Source organism: Uloborus diversus, chromosome 1, assembly GCF_026930045.1.
Source record: "Uloborus diversus isolate 005 chromosome 1, Udiv.v.3.1, whole genome shotgun sequence".
Classification (NCBI taxonomy): domain Eukaryota; kingdom Metazoa; phylum Arthropoda; class Arachnida; order Araneae; family Uloboridae; genus Uloborus; species Uloborus diversus.
The window spans coordinates 120,424,180-120,435,030 of NC_072731.1; the positions used below are offsets into that span (position 1 = coordinate 120,424,180).

Here is a 10,851-nt window from a genome sequence, read left to right on the forward strand (position 1 = left end):
CCACTAAGAGTCTACGTACTAAATTTCAACTTTCTATGACATACCCTTTTTGAGTTATGCGTGATACATACGCTCATACATACATGCATACGGACGTCACGAGAAAATTCATTGTAATTAACTCGGGGTTCCTCAAAATGGATATTTTGGGTGTCCGTACGTGCCTAGGCATATATCCACATGTGATGGGGTCGGAAAAAAACTCAACATTCATTCAGGGTTGAGAAAAATGGAAATTAAGGCCGATTTTTGAGTGAAATTTTTTTTGTGAATACAATACTTCCCTTTTTGTAAAAGGAAGTAAAAAAAACCCCTAAAAAACAACGATTTCTTCTCTAAATTGTCATTATAGTACACTAATTACTTGAAGACAAAGAGTCAAGAATGAAGCAAACGGTCTAATCTTGTGCAAGTGAAAGCTTCTTCTTTTCACTGTATGTTGTTTATTTTACATATCCTGAATGGCGTAAGAAGAACACTCAAGCTATGTAAAATTAACAACATACAGGCAGGTTTAAACGGTCTCGGCGAATCCTGCTGTAAATATTGAGGTTATATGCTTTGGTGCTGAGGAGAAAAAAAGAACAGATAATGCGCGGCAACGTATAATCCGCACCTCATTAAATTTATACTTTTTTAACAAATAATCCGTGGATTATACACAAGAAAATACGGCACAATCCATTTTATTTCTATTTATTTTTTTTAAGCAAGTACGCAAAAAAAAGCAAAATAAATTTTTAAAAAAGTAACAAATTACTGTCGGGAAAAAAGTGTGGGGGTCCGGGCCCCCTCTGGCTCCTCCCACGAGCTGCCACTGGTCCAGAGTTCTGACATGCGGTGACCAATCGGTGGATTTTCAAGATGCAGACAATTGTCAGTGCCAATATTGTACAACTATGGAGCATGTAAAAAATCCCTTGGGTATTTGTTTGGCTTTGAATACTCAAGGCATAATTTGATCCCCAGTGCAGTCTATTGCAGCCACATTACAGAGAGAGAAAGAGGAAAAACAAACATATACCTACCTTCATGGCAACTGCTAAGGTGGCAGATTTATCTTTTGTCATGTGTTCCTGAACCAGATTCCATAATTCTGAAGCACTTTTCTGCTTAATTTCCACTGAAATTACATACCATGCCAGCCATGGGTAGTCAGGTAATGTTTGTTTGTTCAGTATACCACACATTTCAGTATTAGAGCTGAATAGTCTCTCCCACAAAGATGGCTGAACAGTATTACTTGAAGACACCAATGGCTGGAAAAGAAACATACCATGGTATACTTGAAAATATTTTTTATATACACCTAACTATGTGGCATATTATATTGACGCAATTTTATAAGAATTAGAATGTACATAAAAATATGACATTGCAACAAAACTCAGAAATTAACTTATTTGTTAATTATCACTTTCATAATTTGTGTTTAGTCATTAAAACTGACAAGACTTTAAATTCTTAGCATCACTTAGTAAAAGTTGAAATCAATCTTAAATGAATGGGGGTGGAAAACATCAAATGTTGAATGCCAATACGGCATGTTACAGTTTCAGCACTTAGCATACTATCTATTTGTAACCTACAACCTTCTTAAGTTTTTAAAATTGTTAAAATGATTTATTGCTTGGAAACACACTACTTACAGGTGGTCATTAAAACTGATTTTTAATGACTTAATTCCAGACTTTTACAGGGTCAACAATATTTTTTCTTGCTTTCTCAATTTTTAACTCTATCCTCCTCAAAAATACTTCAGTTAGATTTGTAACAATCTCCTTTGAACTATAAACACACAAATCTGTTACAACGGCCCTAAAATGTGTAACACCATGGGGTAAGCTCTTTAATGCCTCTGCCTTTCAAAATCTCTGTTGGTGTACAGCACAAGATTTTATGAAAATATGCTACAAAATTTATAAGAAATATTGAAAACAACATAGTAAATTTTAAATTTTTTAGGAATACTCACTTTTCCAAAAGAGTATATTAGATCCAAAGTACTATTTCTAGCGTAGTAATCCATGAATGATATCTTTGCAACCACATCCAAAAGGAAATACACTTGCTTAGCAGAATCTTTGAATGTAAAAGAAGAGCTCTTGTCAGGTGCAGACAACTTTAAAAGGATTTTAATCCACAGGCTTATGAGAGGAACAGCGCATTCAACAGTTAGATTCCAAGCTTGTAAAATTTGGTGCTGCAAAGAATCAGTGAAGATGTATTAAAAGAAAAAAAAAAAAAAAATACAAGTCACTCACTCAACCCCAACTACATTTAAATACAATATTTAATACATAACTAAAATCTTGTCGAATAATAAAATAAAAATGACTCTGTTTACTGTATGTAGACATGGGACTATTCAATCATTTTTCATTTTAAACACAAAAATATTATGGAAAATGATTCTGCAAATTTAGATGCATATTTTTTAAGATTCGACTTTTCTCATTTTATTTTTTTATAAGTGTGCCAATATTTAATGGAGGAATAACCTGCAGTTTTGCAAACTTTATCTTTTCAAGTCTGTAAAAAGTATACAAGATGGAATTTGTTTCAAGTTTATAAGAAAAATAACTATTTTTTAGAAACTATTCTAAAATTAAGGCTCATCCAGATTTATATATGAAAAAAAAAGTGGTAGTTTTGTTCAGACCAAAGTAAGTGCAAGCTTAAATATGTAAAACTACTTTTATTACAAAATCCACATAGATGATCCCTTACACATTTGTATTGAATGAACTAGACAAAAACAGTATCAGATTTAGAAGAGGCATTTATATTAAGACATTGCATCATCCTAACATAGTTACCACAGAAATTGACATCAATTAGTTTGCTTTGCAAGTATTTGATGTCGAGGTCTAAATCTAAAACAGGTTATAATCTAAAACATTACGTTATTAATTCTGAGATGAATTATGTTTGATGTACTAGAAAAGATTGTGCCAAGCATTCCATCGGCTGTTTTATAACAGGTATTAATCTATATTTATAAAGGTGACGGTGTTTCTTTGTTTCTTTCTTTCTTTGTATGTACCCGATGGTCAGAAGACCCCATAGCACCTACAGCCCTGAAACTTGGCACAAAATTTGAGTGGACAACCGGGGGTCGAAGCCCAAATTCTCTAACTTTCTAATTAGTTTTTTAATAATTAACTAATTAAGTTGAAATTTTATTTTTTGCCTAATTAGGGGTAAAAAATCCCCCCACCCTTTAACATTATATGTTGTTGGAAAGAACTTTCCTTTCCGAACAAGATGATGTTTGTTCTATTTCTCTCAATTAATTAGAACAGGAGATATAAGCGATTCTAATTGCGATCATAACAGCCAATTTTCAAGGCTAAACTTCATTTTTGTTTCCGAAGTGACGTCATCTTCCGTATACAGTTACGTTCTAATAGTAGAACCAGTGGATTCTTGATTTGTTTATTGCGCTGTTGTCACTTTTGTAAAAAATCATTGTACGAATGTTAATTGATTTTCTTTTTGATTTGAAAGTCGCTTGGGGAATTCGGCGATAAAAAAATGGAGTTGCGGATTATTTGTTTATTTTGCATTTAGGTTTTTAAAGGGTGTTCATGCATTTTAATTTAAAAATATGATTACTGATTATTTGACATCAGAAGGGGGGGGGGAGGTATATTTTTTTAAATTCTAGAGGTTTTTTTCCTTTTCTCAAACGTTAGCTTTTCTATAGTTAAATTTTTCATACGGAGTGCGGGATTTCCTTTTTGTCCTAGGTGTATCGTGTTTTTTAACTGTGTTGTTTTTCTGCTGGGGAGTTGAATCCTTTTTCGTACAGGATATGGGATTTCCTTTTTGTCCTAGATGTACAGTGCTTTTTAATCTCAATTGCTTATCGGCCAAAGTTCGTTTTGCTCGCTAATTGGGTGTGTTACTATAGCGTAGTCGCTTCCGCCGGACGGTTTGCTGTATCTATTTTATGTAACATCTTTAAGTACAACAATTTTGGCATAAAAAGGTTAAAGACACAAAACCCAACTGAAAATAGGTATAGAAAAACGAAAAAGATAGATATTGATGAATTAATACCATTGCCAAATTTACTTGGCGTAAAAACAGGAGGGAGGGGCTTGGATCAAATCAAGCGTTTAATCGCCTTCATAATAAAAGAAATTAAACATACTTCAGTTAGTTTAATTCAGCTGCTTGAGAAAAATGAATTTATCATTGCAATTTTTATACCGTTTACTAATTTAACAACATTTTTATGTAATCCATTTTCTGGTTTTCCTATAACTGTTGCATCAATTGCAGAACTAAAGTAGTGCATATTGTTTCAAATACCTTTTTTTCTTTCAAATATTTTTAAGCATTCAACAAATTTTACTAAAGTTTTATTGCACAACTAAATCAAAGCACTTTAAAATATTTTTTACACATCATTCAACATGCACAGCAGTAAAGAAATTGTTTGAAATAAAATTTTGATATTTTTGACAGAACTAAATAAACACTAATTACTGTCATGGATTTAACAAACCTTAATCATAGCAGCTAATTTCTGAAGTACAATACCCTTTACAGCACCACCGGTAATACTTGACAACACACTCATATCAGCTGTTATGAGATAATTCATAGATTTTAAAAACCTGAAATTAATTCTAAATTTAATAAAACATAAGAAAAATTTAACCATAACTCATTGCATTTTCGTTAAAGAGTTTCGTTATCAAAAGTTAATAAAAACAAAGTAAAACACAGCAGAGTCAACAATATAAACCAATTACGGGATAGCTCCAATCTGATTCATGAATATTTAACAAAACAAGTTTGGGACAACCATATTAATCATATTAACAGTACTGCCACTTATTTAAAGCACTGATGAATAATATTTGCTTTTTACTAATATCAACTTAACACAGACAAAATCATGTCCAAACAGTAAACTTTCTTTGGAGCTTAAATGTTCAAATAAAAAATCATTTACAAAAAAAAAAAAAAAAAAAAATCACCAATTTGAGAAACATTATTCAAAAAATTCATGTGAGAAGATACATACACTAATTAAAACTTCATAAAATACAATTAAGTTACAAAAAACTTTTAATCAATCAGAAACAATAAGTAATGCATTTTCAATCAAACTGAACAACGCAATATTTATTAACAATGTGCTTAATTCAAATTTATGACAATTTTATTGTTAACAAAAAGTGGAAAAAAGCCACTTACTCTGTTTCCAACAGCAAATGATCAGACTTTTTTACAAAAAATGGAAGCATATAATACAATGAACGAATAGCTGCTGGGTATTGTTGATGCTGCACCAGAATTGATAAGCACTGTAAGCCTTGTTTCATCAAGTCTTCAACACTATGTTGAGAAAGAGAATAGTTTTGACTAAATGAAATGCATTTGAAAAATTAGATACATTTTCCATCAACAGCTATTTGACAGCTTTTATGAAGTGTTTAATTCAGTGGTGGAGCTAAGGGTTTGGGGGTGAAACACCCCCACCCCCACCAGAGCCATTGGTTTTAACATAATTACAAATTCTAATACAGTAGTTTATGCATATGAAAGGGCTGTTTTGATCAAATCAATCCCTTCAGAAGATATTTTTTATCAAAAACTCCTCTTCAAAAAGTATTTTCACCAAAAAAATACCTTCCAGCAGGTGTTTTTCATCAAAAAACCTACACCAGAAGGTATTTTTGATTTAAAAAAACCCTCTAGGAGGTATTTCTGGCTGTGTTAGTGGTTTAATTACAAAATTAATGAAAATACAGTAGAACTCTAATTATCAAATCAATTGGGGCCGAACCCCACTTGGATAATCATAAATTCAGATCACTGGATTTTTCGTAAAACAGGGGTCAATTTCATTTGACTATTGTATGTATGTTGAAAGTGGGAGGAAGAAAAAAAACTATTTTTCAAAGAAAAAGAGCTTTTAATTACTCAAATGAAAAGGCAACACTTTTACACGTTAAGCATACTTTCAAGTGCTGAATATTACTAAATACCATACTTGAAAGAAAGGTCATTGCTTGCAAAATAAACTGGTCGTCTAGCCTCCTGGAGAGTACATCATTAGTTTGCAAATCCCAGTACATTCATCTTAATTTTTTTTCTGAAAGTTTGAAAGTTGTTCGAATAGTAGGAGTTTGGATAATCAGAGTTCTACTGCAATAAAGCACATAAATCTCTATTTACAATGATAATTAAGTTTCCTAGAAAAATTATGCAATTTATTTTCTGAGCTTTCTTATCTGACTCGACTTCAGAGATTTTTTTCAAATGTTGGAACAAGGAATAGAAAAATTCTATTTGCTTTTACAGTTAAAAGAATCTATTCCAGTTTCATTGGTTAACAAATTTAGTGGCCAATCTGTCACTTCAAACTGAAAACTTAAGAAATAGGTGTTACAATCAAACATGTCACCTATAATGCAAGACATGCAAATATAAGCAGAGCTTAGCAGATTTGATATCATTATAACATTGAAAGCCAAACAACAATATTAATGTACTTACCTATGACCAATGCGTGTCATTGCAAGAACAACATAGCATGCAGCAGGATGCTTAGCTTCAAATGCATGTTGCAGAGTTGTTAGAAAAACATCTTCAAGAAGATCTGGAATGTTGCCAGTATCTATGAAGCCATCATATATCTGTACCCAAGAAGGGAAAGTTTTGTCTAAAACATGCAGTTTCAAAGAGAACAATGTTTCCCACACCCAATGAATAAAGCCTTCATCTTCCTTCACATGAGTTTCAATGGCTGCAAACTGAAGCATCTATGAAAGAAATGAAAAAAGTGAAACAAATAACCAAAAAAAAAATAATAATAATAATAATAATAAACAATGTACCACATATTCTCTGGGGGCGTGGGGGAAGCCCACACAGTGCGCTAACTGAGAATTTTTCAATATTATGCAACCCCCTCCCCCCAACAATCGTTGATTCTAAAATACATTAAAACCCCTCCTAACGGACACCCCTCTTAAATGGACATTTTTTAATTCCCCGATTCCAATGCAGGGGTGCTCATCCCCCCCCCCAAGCCCAATGGCGCAAATCCCCCCCCCCCCTCCCAAAAATTTTCTCGCTTTCGAATGGGGTTAAACATAAGTTTTTAAAATGTGTACTTTCTTCGAATTCACGGGAGGGGGCGGGGTAGCGCTGACAAATACCATTTGAACTTAAATATTATTGCATTGTTCCGCCTTAACAAAACTTACAACATTGACCTTGAGTAAACAAGTTTTGGAGACCCCTGAGTTTTGCTGCACCTTTTTTTTTTTTCCAAACGTATGAATAATTACAGGGAGAATGGATTCAACTTTCTGTTTAGGGATGAAGTCATTACTAGATGTATGCAATATGAACCTTGAAATGGAAATACAATAGTCACTTAGCTAGGGGGTCGGGGGGTGTCTCCCCCGGATAATTTTCGAGATTGTAGTTTTAAAACCAGTTTTAGACGATCTCTGGTGATGTTTAGGGGATAAAAGGTTCGATGGCCTCTTTCCGGTAATTTTTCAATATTGGAACTGCAAAAACACAATTGTAGATAGTCTACCGTTGTGTTAGGGAGAGGGGCAGGTTCGGAGGCTCTCCTCCAATAAGTTTTTAAAATTGTAGTTCTTAGACGCAGTTTTTGACTATCTGTGGTAATGCAAGGGAAAAAAAAGAGATTCGGGCGCTCGCCCCCCGAAAATTTTCGCGACAAAAGTATTAAAAACCCTATTTTGGCTATTTATGGTTAGGGGACAGGCAGTTTTCTGAAATTGATCCTCTAAAATTACAATTGTAGCCGACCTTTTTTTTTTTATCGTAGTGACTTTAAGGAAAAGGTCTTCGGAAGCCCTCCCGGAATGTTCTCGAAATTGAAACCCTGAAAATGAAATTTAAGACGATCTTAAATAATAATGAGAGAGTGGGGGAAGGGAGAGGGGCACTCCACTTAAATTTTTGAATTTGTAGCTTTATGTAAAAACGCAGTTTTGATAGATCTTGATAATGTTAGTGGAAGGTGAGTTCCAGTGCCATTCAACAGGCAGTTTTTTGAAATTGATACTCCAAAAACGCTATTCTAGAATTGCCTTTGATTGTGTTAAGGAGAGAGGGGCTCTCTCTTATAAATTTTTCAATGCAGTTCTGGAAACTCAGTTTTAGATGACTCTTGATGATAAAGATGGTGTTATTCGGGCATTACAGTGAAGGGCGCTCTCCTGAAAGTTTTCCAAAATTGAAGTTACATAGTCAAAAACGATGGATAGCACACAGATACCCTGTGACAGCTATTCTTCGGAAATCCTTAAAAATGGATTCAGCTTTTCAGCACACATGGAAAATCAGAACTCAAGAATTTTAACGAATTAAATATCCTTCTATGCATATCAGATACCTTCTATGCTTCCATCAGCGAAAACCAACATCACTGAAAGTTTAAATAAAAATCATCTAATGATAAAGTGAACCAATCAGTTTAAAAATGGTAGAGAAGATGACAGTAAAGTAAAATGAAAAATTCTACATAAACATCAACTAGTTTACGAAAAAACTATAGTAATTGTCGATTAGAGGGATTAAAAATATGTTATTCGCAAACTTCAAAACTAGTTCTTAACGACTGTCAAGGGCAAATGAATCAATGAAAGACCAGTGCATAGTGATCAGAATTATCACAATCAATAAGTTAAGAGGAGAAAACTTTTTATTTTAGTCATTTTTGATCGCTCTCCCTCTCATCACTGTCACACGTATTCATAATGCAGAATTGTGCTACTTCCGGAAGATTTATAATAAATTAAATAGAAAGCAAACTGTCTGATCAAGCTTTGAAACGGGCACCAACTCCATCCCGTCTCTGATGTTCCTTTTATTGAAAAGAGACACGGGAATTAAATTTTGGAAACAGTATGTGAAAAAAGTATTACTTATGCATTTATTTCTTGTTGAATAAGTTTAAATATTTTTTCCTTCCAAAAATAAAAAATTTCATGTTCTAAAGAAATTCAAAACTTTAGAAAAAAAATCCCCCCCAAAAATTTTGATGGCGCAACTTGCGCTATAATCGTCCCCCCCCCCCTGTGGGCATCCCTGTTCCAATGCAAATAACTTTATTAAACCCCTGTCCTGCGGACACCCCTCTATTGTGGACAAAAAAAATTGTCCCGTTAAGTGTCCGCATTAGAGGGGGGTTTTATTGTAATAATTACATCTAAAAATGTAATATTAACTATAAAAATTTCAAAACATGAACTTCTCAATTTTGTTTTAACTTTTTTTTTTCTAGTTCACATGGAAAGACAACATTCTTCGCCTGTTTAAAGAAAATGTTACTGCTCAACAGGGGGGGTGATAGTGCACTCAAGTAAATTTTTTTGAAGATAGTGTGAAATTTTTGGATATGCATATAAAAACCATGAAAAAAAATCTCTAAAGTTTTTGTTTTAAATATTTTTTTGGTTTTAGAATATGTTGTTAACCCAAAATTTTTGGATTACACACACTCTTGCTGTTGACGTTAGAAAGACTGGATTTAGGGGTAAAATGTGACTTCTTTTTCATATAAAGAAGCATCTAAAGTATTAAAACACATCAGTGCTTGATAAATTAATGCTTTACAACTTATTCTTCCAACATAGGTTCATCATACAATCAAATGAAATGAACTCATAATTAATATGATATGCACTTAAGTTTCTCTGTGTGCTTCCTTGAAATAAATAAATAAATAAAAATACATTTAAAAAAGGTTCAAGTAGTGGCCAACAATGTATCACACAATGATTTTTTCATCATTAAATATGTACAAATAAATACAGTCAAACCTCGATATCTCGAAACCCATGATGTCTCAAAAAAAAAGTTCCTATGCATTTTCTATAAAAAAAACCCTTTGTCTTTTCCATAGTTATCTCGAAATTTTTTTCGAAACCCTTGATATGTCGAAATTTTTGCACAGAAGCAAGTTTTAATAGTCGTTTTTCTTTGGCAATTTTTGTAGTAACACCAGTTTGAGGGACAATTGCTTGACGTTTTTCATCCCCTTTCTTGGAAATTTTGTACTGTACATATTTTTTCTTTAAATCTGTTAGATTAAAACAATTTTGCTCTTGGTCACTAAATAAACCTTAATCTCAACTATACCTTATTAATATGCTAGCACAAATGGAGTTTAAGAAAAAGTGTTTAAATATCACACAATGATTTTTTATCATAGAAGGTACAAAGAAATAGTTTTTTTTTTTTTTTTTTTGTCTTTAAATCTGTTACATTCAAAACATATTTGTTCTAGGTCACTAAACAAACCTTAACCTCAGCTATACCTTAATAATATGCTTAGACATATGGAGTTTAAGAAAGAGTACTCTACCTGATCTAAACCTCTAGATACTATCCATCTGTTTCCATCAGCGTCAAATTTTAAGTAAGCCTTTACGAGAAGAACGGCAACCTCTTGATGCATCTGTAGAGGTAAAATTAGAGATCCCTAAAAATAAAAACACAAAAATTTTTCTAGAAGTATTTCATAAAGAAATACTTTTACATGTAATTTCAAAGTCAGTCAAAACAGCTCGAACCTAAGGTTCTGAATCTACACAATTACCATAACATTTAAAAAATCATGGCATCCAGCAGCTATTATAATACCATTGGACTGGTGTAAAGTGCAACTCTGAACAGATAAGGTAGACAAACCAGTGAATGAACACTTAAGTGCAATTTCATTAAAAAAATTCATAGCATGGTTAAAAAGTATGGCATTTGGCACATGTTGGTAAAAACATTTTAGATGATGTATGTAATTATTTCTGAAAAATTGGGAGAGTTTTTATAATTCTGTATCAG

The 10,851-nt window shown here is 32.8% G+C and overlaps 1 protein-coding gene across 1 annotated transcript in view; it reads right to left on the minus strand.

The window, feature by feature from the left end:
* LOC129231776 (ectopic P granules protein 5 homolog) overlaps positions 1 to 5,337 on the minus strand; it is a 97,160-nt gene extending 91,823 nt beyond the window's left edge. The window contains exons 1-4 of the mRNA XM_054866144.1: positions 5,215 to 5,337; positions 4,517 to 4,628; positions 1,976 to 2,203; positions 1,029 to 1,259 (exon numbers count right to left, since the gene is read on the minus strand). Coding sequence (XP_054722119.1) covers positions 1,029 to 1,259; positions 1,976 to 2,203; positions 4,517 to 4,628; positions 5,215 to 5,264 — 621 coding nt within the window. The 5' untranslated portion in view covers positions 5,265 to 5,337. The remainder of the gene's footprint in view (positions 1 to 1,028; positions 1,260 to 1,975; positions 2,204 to 4,516; positions 4,629 to 5,214) is intronic.
* Between the last annotated feature and the right edge of the window lie 5,514 nt (positions 5,338 to 10,851).